General features: G+C 39.3%; 1 protein-coding gene across 1 annotated transcript in view; it reads right to left on the reverse strand.

Moving 5' to 3' along the window:
• Nucleotides 1–13,304: 13,304 nt before the first annotated feature.
• The window catches only part of BEND2 (BEN domain containing 2), a 58,809-nt gene continuing 49,397 nt past the window's right edge, over nt 13,305–22,716 (reverse strand). Inside the window, 5 exon segments of the mRNA XM_017540616.2 lie at nt 13,305–13,324; nt 13,327–13,533; nt 16,342–16,570; nt 18,289–18,410; nt 20,184–20,384. Coding sequence (XP_017396105.1) covers nt 13,305–13,324; nt 13,327–13,533; nt 16,342–16,570; nt 18,289–18,410; nt 20,184–20,384 — 779 coding nt within the window.

Genomic DNA, 22,716 nt, shown 5'->3' on the forward strand with positions numbered 1-22,716 from the left:
ACTGATAGCAATGCATCTATAGATGGAGATTCAATTGACTGCCTGCCCTTGCTTTGGAAGAGCCTTCATGTGCACATTCATTTTCATATTCCTGATGTCTATAGGTGTCTGTTCTTTGGATTGTCCTTCGAAATGGTTGTAACATCTTACCAGTTCCCTCATTAGTACTAGATTCAGTAAAATCTCCAGCATATATTCATTTTATATCTATATGAGAGCCATGATTTTACTTTAAAAAAAAAATATCGTTCCCAATTTTTTTCCTTTTACAAAGGATATTGCAGCCCTAATTACATATTTATCTTAGTGCACATTTATCTCACTCAAGACTCAGAAGTCCTTATGCCGTCTTCACTCTCGAAATCAAACCAACTTTGAGGAATAGATTTAACAATGAAGACATAAGGGATGAGTACACACAGAACTTACATTTTCATAGAGGAAAATATCAAATTAGGCTCAAACCAAAGAAATAAAACTAATCACGGACTCTCAGGCATGCTAAGGCAGGGTGACTGAGGAATGCCTTTGTTTATTGGGCATCTACTATTCAGTGTTAGGCACCAAAGACACAGTCTCTGCCTTCCAGAAGCTCAGGCTAGTGGCCAAGACAAATAGTTAAGCAAGTGAGTGATGTTAATGCTGACTCTGTGCATTCTAATGCCACAAAGTAGAAGAAAGGGAATTTATCCATCTCTGGTCCTCAGGTTTCTGAATATTTCCAGAGTGCCTGGAAATGCTTTCATATGGAAACAGCCTTTTATATTTGAAAGATAAAAGAAATTAAATTTTGATCTTCACTCTTTTCAAAAAAGAGCACACATCCTAATAACAAAGATATTAGTTTTACTGCTAAGAAATATCTGAAATATTCATTAAACTGCTCACTGGTGGGTATGGGCACAATCGATTGTGAGTCCCCATTTCTAATGGCACTGACTCCTGGGATGGTGAGAGGATCAAATGCATTAACATGTTATACTACATCAGGAGTTAGTTGGAGAATCAGAAGCCATGCTGTGTATGCCAGGCATAAAGGGTTTTAGCATAGGAATTAGTGGTTTACAGGACTATTAAAAGAGGTAGGAAAGACACAGTCAAAGAAGGTGTCATCGAAGATAAAGGGAACAGACACTGGAGACCTCAACCTAAAGCACCAAGGTGGAAGATTTTCAAAAAGATTATTAGGGAGCTGCTGAGTTTCTCAAGAAGCAGTGGAAATCCCCTCCCCTGGCCCCGCCCCTGTCTGCTGTAAAGTGTGTGATTCTCATGAGTTCCTTAAGGAAGCTTCTGTAAATCTAACGTCTGCCCACATGTCTGGCCATGAACAATAATGGCTTCTCCCTCTCTTCTGCCTTCAAATTTCGTGCAAGTTTCTTTCATTGACAAACTCAACTGGAACTGTACTGAGGCAAGAGTTCTGGGGAATGTGCTTCTCAGTGTCTCTTCTGGGAAGCACAGATTCTAGAAGGGGGACAGGGGTGACACTGAATTGAGGCAGGACAGTCCTGCCCACATAGAAAGCACAGTGCCTGGCCCTCAGCCAACGCTTAATAAGCGGTGACCGTCATCATCATCACCATTCATGAAGCAGCAGGGACACTGGGCCAGCACTTAACTTCACACTGTTTGAAATTGCTATTTTTCTTCCAGGATATCTGTCCACCACACAGCCTCCCCAAGCCCCATTCCATTGCCCCTACAGCCAAACAAAGAATTGCCCATCACAATCCTGGAAGGCAACTGCTGGAAGGCAACAGTGGTATTGAAAATACATAAAGGGATTTATAGGTTAGGGATAACACCCCTCACATAAAAGTGAGACTTTAGGTCTAGTCCTGGCTTTGTTTCTAGCAGCTCTGATTTGGGGCTGACCTGTTCTTGTAACTATTTTATGGAAAAAATCTAGAAGGCTGCAATACTGAGAAAAGCACATCAGCTCTGGGATTTCTCCCCCACAATGCATACTCTCAATCTAATCAGGAGAAAACATCAGACAAACCCAAAGGGAGGGATATTCTACAAAACAACTGACCGGTACTCTTCAGAACTGTCAAGGTCAGGAAAAAACAAGGAAAGACTTAGGAGCTGTCATAGATTGAAGGAAAGTAAGATGTGACAACTAAATGCCAGGTAGGACTTTGGATTGAATCCTGGAAGTAAAAAAGAACTTCAGTGGAAAACCTAGTGAAATACGAAGACAGCCTGGAGTTAGCAGTATTGTACCAATGTTCCCTTCTGAGTTCTGATCATTGTAGCATGGTTATGTGAGCTGTTAACCATGCTCAGGGGAGGTTATACAGGAACACTCTATGCTATTTTTGCAACTCTTCTGTAAGTCCAAAATTATCCCCAAATAAAAAGTTTAAAAATAAAAGACGGCTAAGTAGCATCAAGAGTGAATTCATCACTTTGCACTGGACCTGCAAATGATGTAACTTGTCTGGTATGGAAGTATATAGAGAACTGGACGAAACATTCCCTAGGGTGCAAAGTAATGAAGAAGCAGCAAAATGACTCCCCGGAGCCTGGGGGGTCCTGGGAGGGGTAGAGACAGGAGCTGCTCAATCTGAATGGGACTCGGGGAGGAATAAGAATGGCTGTGGGGCTGATCACAGTGGCTCACGCCTGTAATTCCAGTACCTGGGAGGCCAAGGTGGGCAGACTACTTGAATTTAGGAGTTTGAGACCAGCCTGGGCAACATAGCAAGTCCCCTGTCTCTACAAAAATTAGCCAGGTGTTGGGGGTGCACACCTGTAGTCCCAGCTACTTAGGAGGCTGAGGTGGGAGCATCACTTGAGCCTGGGAGGCGGAGGTTGCAGTGAGCAGAGATCACTCCACTGCACTCCAGCCTGGGTGACAGAGTAAGACCCTGTCTCAAAAAAACAAAAACAGCTTTATATATTAATAATATTTAAGAAATTGTTTTAAAAATGGCTGTGGACCACTGATTAAAGACCAGCTGGGACAAGGGATGCACACCTCAACTGATGATGGCTACAGAAAAAGGCAAGAATCTGACACTGATATCCTCTCGCCAACTTGGCAGTGTAGATGACCCCTAGAACTTAGAAGCAAGTCTGGAGAAAAGGACAGAAATACCACTCATTGGTACTCTCCCACCTCCGTTCATGCCCCGGGTTGTTTTCTTGTCTTCCAAGGAAAGTCAAAAGCCTTGAATGACTAAGATTCAGTTTCTACTTCCAATGCATGGAGGCTCATAATAGAAATTAAGTTGTTATAGAAAAATAAAGTTAGATTTCCTGCCTGCCTGTGTTTGTGGAGTGAGATTTGTACCTGTCTCACCCATCAGTCTTCCAAATTGATTTTACTAGTTATTTGAGATTATAAATTATTCTACATTGAAGTAGCTGAGTGTATTTTGTTCTTAGCATAGTGAGAAAGGTCACTGCAAATTTGATGCATTGAGAGTTAAAATGGGATGAAAGGAAGGGGTTTCAAGTCCTTCACTCTTACAGAAGAGTTAATATTGTCAGATCTCCATGGAGAACTTACTCCACTAGATATGGATATGAGGTATAAGGAAAACTGAAAGCCAGGGCCGAAAATCTTAGCTTTGCTGGCCAAAATAAAAATATTACCATATAGGCCGGGCACGGTGGCTCACGCCTGTAATCCCAGCACTTTGGGAGGCCGAGGCGGGTGGATCACGAGGTCAAGAGATCGAGACCATCCTGGTCAACATGGTGAAACCCCGTCTCTACTAAAAATAAAAAAATTCAGCTGGGCATGGTGGCGCGTGCCTGTAATCCCAGCTACTCAGGAGGCTGAGGCAGGAGAATTGCCTGAACCCAGGAGGCGGAGGTTGCGGTGAGCCGAGATCGCGCCATTGCACTCCAGCCTGGGTAACAAGAGCGAAACTCCGCCTCAAAAAAAAAAAAATTACCATATAATTAAATAAGTATTAAAACATAAAAATGGCACCTGTTAATAAGACTTAGATTTTACCCAGGAAGGACAAAGTACTGCCAAAGTTTTCAATAGCCTTATAATTATATCTACCATGGTAACTTACTGTTACTGGGTTAAACTATTCTGTTTTGCTATCAAGAAAGTAAACATTCTAGCTGTGTCACATTCAATAAACTGGCTGAAAAATATGTGTTACATTAATATAAAACACTGTAAATAACATCAGGAAAAGTTCTGTAAGATGAGTTCATTAAAAGAACAACCTGAGCATCTGTATTAAGAGCATTTTAAATGTTTATTTATTGTATTTATTTGGAAAACAAAACATTAAAGATACATTTATCAATAAGTCTTACGAGCAGGCATTTAAAATGTTTAACATTGGACTAATACAGTAACAGAATTAACTTGTGAAGTTTTGAAGACAGAAAAAGTCCACTTTAAAATAAAATATAAAACATCTTTATAAAATTTATTTTGTCCAATCAAATGTCATTCTCCCTCTTGAGCCCAGGGGGCAATATAGCAAGATCTCCATCTCAAACAAAAAGTGATTTTAAAGAAGTTATGTGTATGTTATTCCTCTTCAGGCCATGGGAACCACTTTTTAAAAAATAAGGGGCATTTTGAACTGTGCCATCCAACACAGTAGCCACTATTCACTTTCGGTTATTTCATTTTAAATTCTAATTAGCTAACATAAGAGAAAATTTTAAATTGACTTCCTCTAATTAGTTACATCTTAAGTGCTCAATAGCCATACGAGCCTATTAGATATTCCAAATTTATGTTTTTAATGTGGTATGTTTACTTACATTTCTATCATGGTGGAAAGTTCTATTGGACAATACTGCTCCAAATAACTTCAAAAAAACCCACTAATAAAAAGTTAGCAATGTAAGTCTTGAAATTTTTTTCTAAATGTAAAGTTTTGTTTCTCTGGTTTTGCTTCTAGTCCAGGGAAATTTCAGATACCACAAAATATAAACAAAATTCAAAATCTGCATATACAATTTGAAATTTCTTCTTGCCTAAAGTCAAATTTTACTTTTCTTTTTTAAAAGTTTTTAACTGACAAATAATAACTGCATGTATTTATGGGGTATGATGTGGTATCTTGATCTATCTTTATAACATGGATTACTTTTCTGTATTAGCTCTATTATTAGTAGTTTGTAAAATAACTTGCAAAACTGAACGGTGAAGCCAAAGACTATCTTAGTTGAATTAAATCTGAATAAGAGAAGTTTAAGCCCTTTTGTCCTTTATGGAAGATTTTTTATGCAAAATTTTTTAAATTATCTACTTTTTCCCCCTCCACAATATGAAGTCTCACTCTGTCATCCAGGCTGGAGTGCCATGGCACAATCTCAGCTCACTGCAACCTCTACTTCCTGGGTTCAAGCAATTCTCCTGCCTTAGCCTCCTGAGTAGCTGGGACTACAGGCACACACCACCATGCCCAGCTAATATTTTTGTATTTTTAGTAGAGAAGGGGTTTCACCATGTTGGCCAGGCTGTTCTCAAACTCCTGACTTCAGGTGACCCACCACCTCAGCCTCCCAAAGTGCTGGGATTACAGGCGTGAGCCACCTCGCCCGGCAAATTATCTACTTTTTAAGCCCTTTGTAGGCATAGCCTAACTTATAAAGATGTATGTAGAAGTACTATAGCTTTATTAAGCTGAAGGCAACTACTACAGCAAATTATTCAGAGAATTATTTTTAAAAATAAATCCTTAATATCTTATCTTTATAAAGCTACACTTATATATTATAAACTATACTTACATTTTGCTAAAATACTCTAAAAGTTGAATTCTGAAAAGATACATTTGAAAATATGTATTAATTCTACAAATCGGTCACATAAAAATGTCTTAAACTATTTCACAAGTCACAAAGATAAAGACTTGTCAATTTTTATATGAATTGTATTATTTGACTGACCGACTCCTTACTTTCCATTGAATTTGTCTCTATCTTACCAAAAAAAAAAAAAAACACCAAAGTATTTAATGTCAATTATCTAATACAAAGCCATGGGTCACAAGCCAGTGACCAAAACTAAAGGCTGACCTCTTGCAAGGGAAAAAATTGGTTTTTGAACAATACCTAAGAATGCTATGAAACAGATGTGACTGAGGACCATTTGATAGGCTAAAAGCTGAAAGATGGCATTAAACCTGGCAAAATGGTTCTTAAACACCAATGGTTGAATGATGAAATTATAGAGTACTTCCCATGGCTGAAACATTCAAGAACTTTCTTTAAAATCAAGTGCCTACATTAAAAATAAAATCCTATGCATTTGTAAAATGGGATTATTTTTTAATTCTCTCAGAATCCTGTCAATATCCTTTAAAATCACTTTTTTTAACTGAATTTCAAATCTTTTTTTCCACTTAAAACATTGCAAGATTTAAATCTGTATGCATTTCAACTAGTAGAATCTATCAGCAAAACACGGCAAACATATGAAAACTTTCATTCAGACATTTCAGAAATCAAAAATAGTGTATCTGAATTTGATCAAATCCTTAGCATTCAAAGTAGCATATTCTTAAATCTAACCTACTTAAATGGAACAACAGTTTTCTAATATGATTTTCTATGTTAACCCTAAGCAAACTTCAGTGCTAAGATATTATCAGAAGATAATTATCAGAAGACATTATCAGAAGTGCTAAAGAAATCCTGTTCTCATCGGGAGTAATCAAAAGAACACAGGTCTCATCGGAAAGCTTAGCTCAAACAATGTGTTATCAATCCTATAATTCTGTGGGTGCTTTGGTTATATGTAAATCATATCTCGCTTCTGAGTTAGCGGCATTTAGACTTAAGCCCTGTGGTTACGATGTATCTGACAGATACTGAGTGTCTACTGCCTGCAAATTTCTATGCTTGGCAAGTATTTCCCAGTACCGCTCCCACAGCTCCCTACCTATCTTTGTTCACTGACACTCAGATGTCATCTGTCATTACGTGCTAAGTGTACTGCTCTTCTCATCCCACATTCAACAGCAATGAAAACTACCATTTTATATTATTTGGCTGACCGACTCCTTACTTTCTATTGAATTTCTTTCTCTACCTTATCAAAAAAACAACATGTATTAATGTCAGTTACCTATACAAAGCCATGGGTCACAAGCCCATGAGGAGTTTACTACCATTCCCTCAATCAGAGGTTATCATCAAATCCACAGATGAAACATTACATGTCTTCCTAATGTGTTTTGACCTCCCTTACAAGCAGAAAAAGAGGTTTGGCAATTACTACAGGTGTAAATGCAAACTAATTTGTCATTGCAGCAGGCTGATTTTGGAATTAGAACTTGAGAAACTTACAAAATAATCTTAACAGTTTAAAAACAAAAAAAAGTTCAGTAGCTGCTGTTCAGATGCTTCCGTCAGTGGCATCAGGATCTCTTGGCTGTGACTCCTGCTCCAACTCTGGAAGGGTCACTGACTGCATTCTGGCTACAGCACTTCTGATGTTATGTCTGAGGCTACGGATACTGCTGTTGATGGAGGCCACACACAACTTCCAGTCACTTCCATTTTCCGAGAGATCACTATCTGGGTAGTTCTCTTGGAGGAACTCTGGTGGTAAAGGCCCAAAACGTAACAGTTACTTGCAAATCACTTCTTAGAGAAACCAGTTTATTCAACTTTCATTCTACTGCTGTGTCTGTGAAAGGATCCTTAAGATTTTTTTTCTCTTAAGATTTTAACTAATTAAAACACATGGGCTATAATCATTATTAAATTAGCTGAACAAATCTTTTAAAAGAGAACTATATGAAACAGCACCATGCTTAAATCACAGTGAAGCAACAATCTCCCTTGACCTTGCGACATACCAGAAAAGAAATCTTCTGCTGCCTTGAGTACTCAAGATCAACTTTTGTTACTGTCAAAAGTATCAAACAAGCATCTAACATGTCACTCATCAGCTCAAATAGAGACATGCTAAGCCTCTGCAATGCAGTGTCATCGTTCTTTGAGAGGGAAGAAACTGCAACTGCTAACAGTTTTGGTACTGCTGGGTTTACCTCTGATAAAAGGAATAAGGGTCTTTAGATCTTACAGTTAGAGGAAGACTTCTATAAGGGAAGATGACAGAGTAACATAATTCAAGGAGCACTCTTAGAGAAGGTGCAGACAAGGAGAAAGGTAGGGAAGAGAGGTGCTTATTAGAAGAGCAGGGCTGCCCTCAGACACATCATTAGGTAATCTCCTAAGTGCCTTTCTGCCCTTAGAAAAGGATCTGGTGATTCCTACAGGTCAGCATTAGTTAGCTACATTAATCTCATTTGTTTTTAAATAGGGTTAGTAGGCTAATAAATGAAGACAATGCCATAAACATCACATATATCCAAATTTTTTAGCAAAGCATGTGTCAAGGCTAAAAGGCTTTGGTACCCAAAGGACTAATTAATTAATGGATCAGCGGTAGGCTGGAAGAAGGCTTTTATGGTATGTCACTGGATTCAGTATCCCACTCTATCCTGCTAACATTTTATTAACCAAAAATAAGTTCTGGAAAAAATGTTTGTCCCATCTGCCCACAACAGCAAAGCTGGGAGGAATGATTATCACACTGGAAGACAAATGCAGCATTTGCAAAGCTTTCAACAGGTAGCAACAAGGAGCCTAAATTGGCTGGTGTTTCCCAAAATGTGTTCTCTGGAACACTAGTCATAAAAGAAGTTTCTTGGGGGAAAAGGTTCCAGTTGCGCAAATGGGAAATGCTACCCTCCGCAGCTAGTCACCACTTGAGGAGTTAGATTGCACACAAGCATATTCAGGGCTCTGAAAAATCCCACAGTAAAGGTAAGTGGAGCCTCCTTTTACTGATTGAAATGTTACAGAGGCAGCCGCATTGGTGGGATGCATAAATGAGGGAGGTGGCAGCGTATAGGACAACAAAGGGTCAGGGGTCAGGACTGGGAGATCTAGGCGGGCTTGATGGCTAACGGCATTCAAAACATGTTTTGAAACTGACAGTTGGCCAGGCACAGTGGCCAAGATGAGCGGATTATTTGAGCTCAAGAGTTCGAGACCAGCCTGGGCAACAATGGTGAAATCCCATCTCTACTAAAAATACAAAAAAATTAGCCAGGCATGGTGGCACATGCCTGCAGTCCTAGCTATTCAGGAGGCTGACATGGGAGAATCACCTAAGCATGGAAAGTCAAGGCTGCAGTGAGCCATGATCTAGCCACTGCATTCCAGCCTGGGCAACAGGAATGAGACCTGTCTTTAAAATAAAAGAAACTGCCAGTCAAGTGAAACCCATCTATTGACTGAGGCCCTTGGGGTGCTTGCTTAAGGTCTTTCCTAGCCATTTGAATTTAAAAGTATTTTATGAGGCCAGGCACAGTGGCTTATGCTTGTAATCCCAGCACTTTGGGAGGCTGAGGCAGGTGGATTGCTTGAGCCCAAGAGTTCAAGACCAGCCTGGTCAGCATAGTGAAACCAAATCTCTACCAAAAAAAATACAAAAATTAGCCAGGTGTGGTGGCGCATGCCTGTAGTCCTAGCTACTCAAGAGGGTGAGGTGGGAGCATCATTTGAGCCTGGGAGGTCAAGGTTACATTGAGCTGTGATCACACCACTGCATTCTAGCCTGGGCAATGGAGTGAGAGGAAGAGAAAGGGAAAGGGAAAGGGAAAGGAAAGAAAGGAAAAAGGAAAGGAAAGGAAAAAGGAAAGGAAAGGACATCATGAAACACCTATTAACATCTAGCTGAATTTGAGAAACACAGTTTAGGGAATGCTGACCTACACTGACAAGATATGATGCAGCAATAAATATATTTATATTTTTCCTACATTAACATTGAAAAGTACTAGCAATATAAATGGTAACAGCCTGAATACTAACAATGTAAGTATTAGATAAATGTCAGTTATAGCAAGAAAGATCTAGGGGTCTTAAGGTGACCATAACTTTTATTTATTTTATTCTATTTTATTTTATTGAGACAGGGTCTCACTCTGTCACCCAGGCTTGAGTGCAGTGGCACAATCACAGCTCACTACAGCCTCAACCTCCCAGGCTCAAGCAACCCTCTCGCCTCAGCCTCTCAAGTAGCTAGGGAGTAGCTAGCAGTTAGTGTGTGCCCAGCTAATTTTTGTATTTTTTGTAGAGACAGAGTTTCACCATGTTGCCCAGGCTCGTCTCGAACTCCTGAACTCAAGGCATCCTCCCACCTTGGGCTCTGAAAACAGCTGGGATTACAGGCATGAGCCACTGCACCCGACCTGACTGTAAATTTTTAAATGGCATGTGCCATTTGAGGCTGTGTTAACAGCCTAATAGGTCATACTATTGTAACCTGGGTGGATTTAAGCACATCTAAAGGCAGTCATTGAATCAAATCATGAAGGATCAGGGCAACACATATGTGAGGAATTCTGGAGGGAAATGTTAATATTTAACTGAAAAAGCGTAAGGCTTAAGAGGGAAAAGGTTGGGTAGAACATTTCCTCCCCAACCCTCATGCTTCCATGTGGAGAGACCTCTATGTTAGAAAGTTGAGATGAATGGGACATGTATGATTGAAGAATAAAGCTGCTATTTTTATCTCCACCTGCCTGAATGGCGCAGAGTCTTTCACTGGGTTCTGAACTTAAAAGGGAGTGTCTTTACGATCTCCTAATGTTCCAGCAGGAAGTGATAGCTGTCATTAACTACTTGAAGGCCCAGCCTGTGAAAAGTGGTTGGATTGACTCTATTTAGGTAGAAAAAGGAAAACCACGAGAAAAGTTTATCATTTAAAAGGAAGGGTACATTTTGAGTCACTAGAAAGAAGAACTTTCCCATGAATTGGAGCTGAGACAGCTGGCACCTCATCAATGGAAGTGTTCAAGGCCAGGGGAGGTGACTGTCAAAGCTGAGATGGGAGTTCCTGCTCTGGGTGTATTAGAGGACCTGTAAAGTATTTCCTATTGCTAAGAATCAACAGTTCTGCAATATAAAGACATGGATGGGGGTTTAAGGAGTGAGGGTTGTTCACTAATTGCAAATCTGCCTACTAACTTCCTCCCTATCAATTAAGAGCACTTAAATGATACTGAACTCTAATCAGAGAGCATCAGATAATAGTTCTTTATATGAAATCAACACCTTTGGCTCCTGGACAGAGTGACCTTTGACTACTAATTTTCAGAAGCATTTCCCCCAAATAACAAAATATTAGGGTAAGAAACTATATTAGAATAAAAGAATAAATTGGTTTATTCATTCAATGGGATATGAATCAGCAGTTCAAATGTATTAACAGATCTCAAAAACATAATGTTGAGTGATTTTAAAATGTGTAAAAAGATTACAGCACATCCCCATTTATGTATATTAAAACAACTAGATGCCGAGTGCAGTGCTCACACCTATAATCCCAGCACTTTGGGAGGCCAAGGTGAGAGGATCGCTTGAGCCCAGGATTTTGAGGCTGGAGTACAGGGCTGCAGTTAGCCACAATCACACTACTGTACTCCAGTCTGGACAACAGAGCGAGACCTCATCTCAAAAAGAAAAGAAAAGAACAACTACAGAACAATATTATATATTATTTGTGGATCTACTGACATAGGTAGTAAAAGTATAAAACATACATGGGAATGATATATCCTACTCCAGGACTGTGATTACTTCTGGGGAGCAGGAGAGAGGAGGAAAGGGATGATGAGTTGGAGTCTAAATTATATCAGTAATGCTTTATTATTTAAAAAAAAAAAAAAACCTGGAGCACAAAACAGGAAATGTCTATTATCAGTGATGGGGGTAGATAGGCATTATATTATTTTCCATACATTTCTGTATGTTTGAACTCATTTTGAATGAAGCAATACTTTTACAGAAGCCATATGAGGGGTCATAAGCCCAGTCCTCCCATGCATACAGGTCTCTCCTCTCATATCTTGTCACCTAGCCTTTGCTCTGACTCTTCCTCCGCCAAGTTAATTTTATCTTTATATTAAAGCAAAATAGACTTTCTTGTCAGCTTCTACTCTTTGGGGCTGGCTCTGCCCCTTGGGACAACAATGACTCTACTGTCTTCACTCTGCTGAAATAACTCAAGTGACTGCCCTTCTACAAACCAACAGAACTTTGAGTCTTGGGAGAAATTTGTTAAAATCTTCCCTATGTGGATAATATGTCAAACTCATGCTGAATATTTGTTTACTGCAAAAGGCATCTTCCAGATTTTAACATCATTCAGTGAGAGATAAAATGATAAAAGACTTAGGAAAATATTTTTCATCAACTTTTAAAGAAGTGACCTTTTCCAGATATTAAAGAACTATAAAAGTCATCTATTTTCCCCCACATTAGAAAAATATAATTAGAAAGACACTATTTCTTCTATAAACACATTCATTTCGGAATTGCCTATAAACCTTTTTTTTACCATAAGATAAGGGAAAATGAGTTTAGTTTTTTTGCCTAGTAGGTGAGCTCAGTGATGTTCAAATTGCATATTGTGACCAATTACTAAGTTGTGAAACCAGTGATAGCAGTACTTGAAAGAAATGTAATGGAAAAGAAAATATTGGAATGTAACACTCAGAGTAAGTACTGTTTATGAAACTTTTGCTTCAGTTTTTAAAAGTCACACTCACACAGATGCATGTACTATGTGACAATGTAAAATAGATTTCTTATTATGGGTTGCAGTAAAAAAAAAAAAAAAGATTTCAAAACAACTGGGTTAGATGATAACAAATGCTTATAAAAGCCATTAGCTGAAAACCAGGTTTCTTTAGTCTGAAACACCAGTGCTGTTCAAATTTGCTGGCTATGAAAATGTGTGATATGAAGGTAGGAACCACCTGAGATCAGCGCCACATCTTTGCTGGATACCAGTGACACAAGTAAGAAATATTTTGCTTCCTGCTTTGTCCAAATTTAAGATTCCACAGGAAGTTTATTCCACAGGAAGTTTTTAGAAGCTTTATTACTTCATTTGCATATGTCACAGAGACTATACTAAGCTAATGTGCATAGGAAAAACTTAGCAAATTAACCTTCTGTGCTATTGTTGACACTTCTGCAAATGGATGAAGCCCTTTAGCTTCGACCTCGCTCCTTAGTCAATGAAGGTGTTTTGAATTTCCATACCCCTGGCAGTCCATAGCAGGGAGCCACAGTCAATAACCCCTTTCCTGTTCTAGTAAAGCCATTCAAGACAGAGCAATTAGCCCTAAGAGCCAATGCAGCGAGAAATACAATTCATGATCTTGCTCCTTGCTATACTCTAATGAGGGACTCAGTAAAAGTTCCAGTCTCCTCAGAACAAACACAACCTGAATGGATTCTTCTTTCTGCCCTTTTCTTAAACACAATTGGCTTTCATTTATTCAGACATACTCTACATGTACAAACCTCGGAGAGCATTAATCTTATTGGGATCAAGGGGATACAGGCCACGCCCCCGACTGCCATAGACATTACTTTGGATCAGGACATCTTCTGTGAAGAGTTTGTGAATAAGGTATCTAGCCGACAAGTTTGCGCGAGGCCTAGCTTTTGCCAAAGTCATTACTGAACGTGGCATCAGTATATTTCTGCATGAATTTCCAAAATAGCCTAGAAGCAAAAGAGAAAGATGTCAGTTTTCATAGTAGATATTAGGTTACATTATTTTTTAAAGTCTGAAACAGAAAGTTGGTTTTTCTGAATCATTAGGCTCAAGAATTTGAGAGGTTAAAAGATTTAAGACCTTACATTTTTATTTATTTTAAAGACAGAGTCTTGCTCTGTTGCCCAGGCTGGAATGCAGTAGCACAATCATGGCTCACTGTAGCCCCAACCTCCCAGGACTCAAGTAACCCTACTAGCTCAGCCACTCAAGTAGCTGGGACTACAGGCCCACTCTAATTTTTTTATCTTTTATAGAGACAGGGTCTCACTTTGTTGCCTAGGCTGGTCTCGAACTTCCACGCTCGAACGATCCTCCTGCCTTGGCCTCCCAACGTGCTAGGATTACAGGTGTAAGCCATCGTGCCCAGCCTAAAGCTTTACGTTTTTAGTGGATTATGAGACAGCATGAGAAATGAGATAGAAAGCACTGTGATTACACATGCTACCACGGTTCAACAGGAAAATTTAATATGCTGTTATCTTTTAGGATACAGTAAGTTTTAAAATTACATTTAGTAACAAATTCTAAGTAATTTAATATATTGTTTCCCTACTTACAAGAAATACTTTTTCAAAAATAAGCTCTATGATTCTTCCTGAAATAGTTATAATTTTTAAAATGTAGGTTTTCTATTTAGTATTAAATACATTTTAAAATCAACAAACTGCTGGTTCACTTTACATATTGTATCTTAGATACCTTATTTGAAGTGAAAAATAAGTTTTAAGACTTCATTTCTCAATTCTATAGATTAATCATCTCTCCAGTCCACAGTAATTCAAATAAACTGTATTTGAAAAATATATTTTACATGTAATAAAGAATTATTTGTTAAAGAAAATATATTAGAAAAATATAATTCTTGTAAATCTATAAGTACATTCTTCATCTTAGAACATCCATCATTTAATGGGTGGCAATAAAAATTGTTGAATCATCCAGATTCAACATTTAGCAGGAGAGATTATTTAGAAACACATTTAATGGGCCAAAGACTTAACTCTGGGAGATTTATCTAGTAATATTTATCAAGGGTCAGGAAAAAAGGTTAATACTCTTTAACCTGGTAATTCAATTTCTAAGAACCCAACCTAAGATAATAATCCAAAGTATGGGAAAATCTCTCTGAATGTGCCAAGTGTGGTGGCTCACATCTGTAATCCAGTACTTTTGGAGGCCGAGGCAGGTGGATCAGAAGTTTGAGATCAGCCTGACCAACATGGTGAACCCTGTGTCTACTAAAAATACAAAAACAATTAGCCGGTTGTGGTGGTGCACATCTATAGTCCCAGCTACTCAGGAGGCTGAGGCAGAAGGATCATTTGAACCGGGAGGTGGAGGTTGCAGTGAGCCAAGGTCATGTCACTGCACTCCACCCTGGGTGATAGAGCAAGACCCCATCTCAAAAAAAAAAATCTATCTGAATGAAGATTGTTTTTATGCAGACTGATTTATAATCCCCTTCCAAAAAAAAAACCCTCAAACGAAAACAACAACAACAACAAACAGAAACAAAGAAGGAGACAATTAAATAAATTGGGGTATACTTAATTAATGGAATGCTATAATCTTATTAAGAGCAATGATTATGAAGACTGCAGATTCTTGAGGAAAAACAGATATATATTACAACGTTAGAGAGGGAGAATAATCTATATGGGAATCATAATGCTTCAAAATGTTCATAGGAAAAAAAAAAAAAAACTGAAGGGAAATGAAAATGCCCACAATGGTTTTTTAAGGTATTTTGATTGTGGGAGTTTTTTCCCCCCTCTTAAAAATATTTTCCAATTTTTAAATAAAATGGCATAACAGACTCCACACACTGCAGTGACTGCTTGGCTCACAGCAGGCTTAGTCGTCCTGTCCCCTCATTATAGCTGAATCAGGGTTAGAGACATGTGGCCCAAGTTCCCACAGTCTTGGGGCTGCTCTAGATCCTGCCTGCCTGCCTGAGGCTCACTCAGTTCTTTGCTTCTTTGAATACAGGAGCTATTTAACCAGTGACTTGTGTTATTGTTTAATTTATCCAGTCTGTGTCTCTAGTGTACAATCTTAACAAATACAGTAGATTACTTTTATAATGGAAAAAATAAAGATATAACATGTCAATAATTTCATTTGAACAGGATCCCAGGTAGTATTCTGCTTAGGGTTAACATGGGGGCAGGGTACAGACAGAATAAAGTTTTGCTACTTCAGATGTCGCTCATCGGTATGGGTGATGCTAAAGCCCAGCACCCTGGGAAGATGCATTGGGAAGCACAAGTGGCAGGTGGCACAGTCACTACTGAACCACTGCCACTTGACACCCATCAAAGCAGGAGGTGCCATTAGCAGACAGTTTAGCGGTGGGAGCACAATGTTCTGAGAGATGAGATTCACAAATTCATGCAAAAATCCTACTGCACACCTGTAATGTGCCAGGCATGCAGAGAACAAGGAGTGCATCTCAGCTGCAGCCCCTCCCCTTCACCATGGAGGACAGTGCCTTATCAGAGCTCACATGGTCCAGTGAGTCGGCAAAGAGCCGCTTTCCATAGGAAAAATAACAATCAGTCTCAGAACCATGTGTCTATATATTTCATTAACTCATTAATAAAAGACATTAAATTGTTTCACTTTCTGATGAAATTTTTCAAACACACATAAAAGTAGAGAGAATAGTACAATGAGCCCCATAAACACATCACTCTGATACAACATTTATCAGCAAGAGAACTTATTTAAAAATACGTTTTTAAAAAACTCACCCAATGCTTCACTAGATTCCTCTGGGTTATCAGTGGAAGGTTCTTGCATTTCTTCAGGGACAGCATTACTATTTGGTTGCAAGTTCTCATTTTCTCTCATTTCAGAATCATTCATTGGTGGAAACATCCAAGAACTGCCTTCACCACCATCTCTGTCCCTTTGGTCATTTCTACTGGCAGATGCCAGTGCAACAGGGTTGGTAGGGTTTTTATTTTTGCCAACAGTTTTCTGTTGAAACACAAAACTATATCTGTAAACAAAGTCCCACACCAAGAAAATATGTCTGTTCTACCACCTACCAGGCCCCTCAGGTTGCTAGGGAGGCAACTGCCTCTTAAAAAGGTAGGCTGAAGCCATAGGAATGCTGTGTGTCACAATACTATCTGGAAAGAAAGAAATGGGTGGCTTCTTCCTCAAGCTGTCATGACCTCCGTTCCTTGGAGAACTTAGTAGCTCTGTCTACGGAACTGAATGAGAACTGCCAGTACAAATTAAGTGCATAATAAACATTTCTCGAATAAGCAAAGCAGTGAGTTTCTTGGGGATGACCACTTTTTGTTTCTCATGTTTTGTTTTCTTTTTCCCTAGTGACCCTCAAGTCTGGCTGCACATTTGAATGATCTTCGGGATCTGTAAAAACAAATGGCTGTGCTGGGCCCCACCCTAGGCAAAGTCAGCCAGAATCTCTGGCGGTGGGAGCGAGGAGCTCAGGCAGTAGTAACTTTTTTTAAAAGTGTCTCATTTGACTCTAATATGCATCCAGGGTTGACAACCACTGCTCTGGATTAGGCCTTCTTGAACTTTAGTGTGCACACAGTGCCCTGGGAGAATGCTGGAGGGCGGGGGGCAGGGGACGGAGGTTGAGGAGGGTCTTGCTAAAATGCAAATTTTGCCTCTGAATCAGGACCCTGCATTTTTCACAAGCTTGCCAGGGGTCCGCTGCTGCTGGGCTGCAGATCCACTCTGAGTGGCAAGGACCTGTTCAGTTTCTAGTCAAGCACACAGCAGGCCCTTGGCAGACACTGCTTCTCTTCTCTTCTGACACCTAAGCAAATATGCAAATTACCATTTTCCAGGCAGTGTCTTAATTTTACATTCAAATTGTTTAGGGTGCAATTTTTGAAGGCTATAAAACGGAATGTTAAAAATAAGCAGATTTGGTTTCAGGCAGATGGTGCTTGAGCTATCACTGAAATCAACCCGTTCACCAGGAAAACATACGCTCAGCTACAAATATTCTTGGCAAATTGTTTCCATAAACTTACTCTAGAGACACAGGAGTGACTAGACATGGCAAGAAGAAAAAGGGGTTGGTGGAAATCAGGAATTGTCATTAAGATACATGTTTCATCAGAAGACAACAGATATGACACTCTTCCCTAATAGCCCAGTTGTGGTAAAACAACAAAAATCTCTAAAGTACTTTGAAGATAGACTAGAGGAGAGAGAAACTAGATTTCTGTTACCACGTAACTATACAGAGTGTACAATCTCTGTAATCGTTTAACTCATGACATGCATTGTTTTCACCAAGTTCCATCATCACTGAAAGTGAACAAGTAATGAAGTGCCTGCATTTTCCCCTGCATCTACTCAGCTACCATTGAAACAGCCAAGAAGCACACACCTAGCTCCTTTTTGTGTTTCTCAGTGAGATACTGAAAAAGATTTGCTGAATATCTTTTTTCCAGTATTATCCTTGGCTTCAAATATACTAATTATAGCACTTTATTTATCTTTAGGATATTTTTATAGAGCATAAATATCAAAAAAGTAAAATAAACATGAAGTATACTTTTGAAAGAACATCCCATTCCCCCTAAATTAAATTAATGAGATTTTTAGCACATGGCCTGAAGAGCCTGTACATCACGCTATTAGTTCTGGAGCTGTACAGAGTACAAACTTAGGCAACGGTTACCATATTTAGATGAAAAATAACTTACTGGAGTCATCTTGGCTTCAGAACATAAACAGTAGATCACAGAATTGATACCAGAAATACAGTCTTGCCAGTCTTTTCCATGTTCACACAAATCACAGGTAGGAAAAATTGTTGCCAGATATTCTGCAAACAGCAGAAAGTATTCAAGAAAATTAGAAAAAAATTAACAAACTAACGAAAAAATGTTTTATTTAAATACTGACTTTTAGATGGTTCCATTGTGTAATGGTGAGCACTCTGGACTCTTAAATACTGACTTTTTCTACTTCTCATCTTTTTCTCTTATTCTTTCTGAGAGTTTAGAAATTCAACCCAATGAAGATGCTTTGCTGAATTATTTCCCCTACCATGAGATCCCCTAAAATACTGACATAGGGAGCTAATATTGAGCTCTTGGTGCTCTAAAAAAAAAAAAAAGTGTGCAGGTCAGGCACAGTGGCTCATGTCTGTAACCCTAGTGTTTTGGGAGGTCAAAGCAAAAGGATCACTTGAGACCAGGAGCTTGAGAACCGTTTAGGCAGCAAAGTGAGAGCCCATCTCTAGAAAAAAAATACAAAACTTAGCTGGGTATGGTGGCATGCACCTGTGGGCCTAGCTACTCAGGAGGCTGGTGAGGAAAGACTGCTTGAGCCCAGGAGTTCGAGGCTTCACCAAGCTATGGTCACACCACTGCACTCCAGCCTGGGCAACAGAGTCAGACCCTGTATCTAAAAACAAATTATAAGTGTGTAACCAAATGTTGACTCTTTCAGGATGCTCCAACCATTTAATAACTCAGTGGATAAATCAGAGCTAAAAGGAAACATATCAAGAGAAAATAGTGTCACTGCAAACATGATTACACCAGGGGCTCACTCATCGTGTCTATCTTCCCCAGCTCTTCCCTCTGTCTAGAACATCCTCCTGTTCCCTCTACCTAGTGAAGGAGTCCAGAATCCAGCTTAAACGTCCTGTCCTTAGCTAAGCCTCCCCCAACTTCCTCAAAGCAGCTGCTCTGAGCTTCCCCAACACTACCACACTGGACTGGGATGCATCTGTTTCTATCAACATGTCCCTTTCTAGACTATAAGCTCCTTGTAGGCAGAAACACTTATTCATTGTAGTATCCTTAGTACCCATGAGTTCTAGGATCTCAATACACAAGTCTGGAAGGCAGGAGGCTAAAAAGGACTAATCATAAAATTCTATTTCTGTGTTGCTAGTCACTAGCACTGACAAGTCTTTTATTCCCCCACCTTTTGGCAGGGGGAACTTTTTCTTTTTTCTTTTTTTTTTTTTTCAGGACTAAAGAACTGACTTAGTACTAACCATAAATAACTATAATAGATGAGGCTTGTCTTATTCAACTATTCAAGTCAATGGACAAGTTTTATTCTTTGGAAATTGTTACCAGTTACTTTATTATTATTATTATTATTATTACCATTATCATTATTATTATTGAGACAGAGTCTCCTTCTATTGCCCAGGCTGGAGTGCAGTGGTGCAATCTCGGCTCACTGCAACCTCTGCCTCCTGGGTTCAAGCAATTCTCCTGCCGAGTAGCTGGGACTACAGGCGCGTGCCACCAAGCCCAGCTAGTTTTTTCGCATTTTTTTTTTTTTTAGTAGATACAGAGGTTCACCATATTGGCTAGGCTGGTCTTGAACTCATGACCTCATGATCTGTCCACCTTGGCCTACCAAAGTGCTGATATTACAGGCCTGAGTCACCACGCCCGGCCCCAGTTACATACTATTAAGTTGTAAAATCAGGATCAGACAGGTGAAAAAAAATGAATAGTTTTAAGATTTACACAGACTTCATTTTAACATTCATTATATGACCAATAACATTCATTATATGACCAAATGATGATTAAAAATAGGATTCCATCATCACTTTATGTACACATACCTCTAATTGCAGCCATTTTGTTTGGGTTGAGGGATTGGTAGTCTTTCAAATGGATATCCTCTGAGCTGCTAATCAGGATTTTCTTGGAGAACAAAACATGAACCAAGTAGCAGGCTGCGTGCTTAGGTTTGGCCATATTTCGTGTGGCCAGCAAATGAATGTTAAGTACCTTGACATCTCTTTTTGGATCACCAAGATAGCCTTTAACAATATAGAGAAAAAGGAACATCCTTAGTTTTGTCATGCAAGGGTACCCTGAAAGTACCCAAGAGAATTAAACTGATTTCTTTCTTCTTTTCCTTCAAATAAGGCAAGTGCCAATAAACTGATTTCTAATTCATGAATTTCTACTTGGATGAATTTTTTTCTACGCTTATCTATTCCTTTTCCTTAAATGGCTCTCTTTGACACCATCTGACAAACTGTCAACATTCTTCACTTCTGCTGGTCTTGAGCTTGCTGTTCGTTAGCTTGAACACATGTCATTGTTAGGCTGCAGGTACATATGTAAACATGTTGCCCTGAGTTGCCACTGCTCCGTTTCACACTCTAAAAGTACACTCTAGAGCCATTCTACTGGGTGAGTGGATGTTCCCTGAAGACAATGTTGAAAGCATGGGTGGGAATCATTAAGAAATTTTTCAAAAAGCTAGCATTTATAAGTACCTCCTGTATATCAGGCATGTGCTAAGCATTTTACATCTATACACTAGCTAAGTTTCATCATTCTAACAACTCTATCATTATTCCCATCCCATTATTTCCAAATGAAGAGACTGAGGCCCAGAAAAGATAAGTTGTTTGAAAAGGTCACACTAATAGTTACAGAACCAGTTTTAAAATCTGTTTATGAGTCAGCTGCTCTAAACTATGAATCTTCTACTAACATCTTCCATTCTTTATTCTATTTTTTTAAAGACAAATTGAAGTCATACATTAGGTATAGTTTAAGTCCTGCTTTTTCGGTTAATACTGTATTTTGAGCATTTCTCTGTTTTAATCTTTTTTTTTAAGTCTGCATTCCTGTCATCATGATTTTCCTCACAAGTGACGTTTATGTTGTACTTACATCCCAAGCATTAAGAGCTTTAAATGCATTGTCCCACTTGGTCCTTATAATTCTATGAAGTAGAAACTATTATTTTTGCCACTTCACAGCTGAAGAAACTAATATTTAGGTTAGGAAAGTGGCTGAGGGTCATAAGGTTAGTAAGACACAGAGCTGGGATTTGAAGTCAAGCAGGCAGACGTGAGAGCTCATGCCCTCAACCATTAGGCTTTACTGTCTCACATGCTGTGGATATATCAGAAGTCAAGTGATTAATTCTCTATCATCATTTATTTTTTTTGTTTCCAATTTTTCCCAATGATTCTGTGAAGGACATTCTTGTAACAAAATTTTCATGTAATTTTTTAATTGCACTTTCAGATAGAAGTGAGATTACAGAGTCAACTCGCATAAATGTTTTTATGCATTTTTCTAAAAACTATCTTTCAGAAAGTTTGAACCAATGTATACTTCTAACAATGTATCAGAGTGACCATTTTAATACAGAGATGCAACTTTTTATTTCTGGTTTTGTTTTTTTAGCTGGAGTACAGTGGCATGATCATAGCTCACTATAGCCTCAGCCTTCTGGGCTCAAATGATCCTCCCACCTCAGCCTCCCAAGTAGCTGGGATTAAAGGCACATGCCACCATGCTTGGCTAATTTTTTGTATTTGTTGTAGAGATGGGGTTTTGCTATGTTGCCCAGGCTGGTCTCAAACTCCTGTGATTTGCACACCTCAGCCTCCCAGATTGCTGGGATTAACAAGCCTGAGCCACCATGCCTGGCTGAGACCACAATTTTTTGAAATGTCTTCTAGTTTGAGTAAGAAAATAATTTAAAGGAATAAGCTCTCCTCTAGGAAGGGAGTCAACAAACTACAGTCCACTGGCCCATCCCCTCATCGATCTATGTGAAAGATATGCTGGCCCATGGCCACTCCTATTCATTTGCCTATGGGCTGAGGCTGCTTTTATGTTACAACAGCAGAGGTGGGTATTTGTGACAGACAATACTATCTAGCCCTTCACAGAAAAGGTCTCCTGACCCCTGTTCTAGGACATTAACAAGAAATACGCTGCTTAGAAGTTGAAACAAAAATGAACTAACTATAAAATATTTGGAACGGTTACCCTTAGAAGCCACAGAGCTTGGGGGCCCCTCATCTCTGCCACTGTGGCTTGGCAGGCAGTACAGTGGACTGGTAAGAAACATGAGCTTTAGGCCAGGCACGGTGGCTCATGCTTGTAATCCTAGCACCTTGGAAGGCTGAGGCAGCAGATCACTTGAGGCCAGGCATTCCAGGCCAGCCTGGCCAAAATGGCAAAACCCCATCTCTACTGAAAATCCAAAAATTAGCTGGGCATGGTGGTGCATGCTTGTAATTCCAGCTACTTGGGAGGCTAAGGCAGGAGAATCACTTGAACCTGGGAGGCAGAGGTTGCAGTGAGCCAAGATCATGCCACTGCACTCCAGGCTAGGCA

The sequence above is a fragment of the Cebus imitator genome, unplaced genomic scaffold, assembly GCF_001604975.1.
Source record: "Cebus imitator isolate Cc_AM_T3 unplaced genomic scaffold, Cebus_imitator-1.0 Scaffold128, whole genome shotgun sequence".
NCBI lineage: Eukaryota > Metazoa > Chordata > Mammalia > Primates > Cebidae > Cebus > Cebus imitator.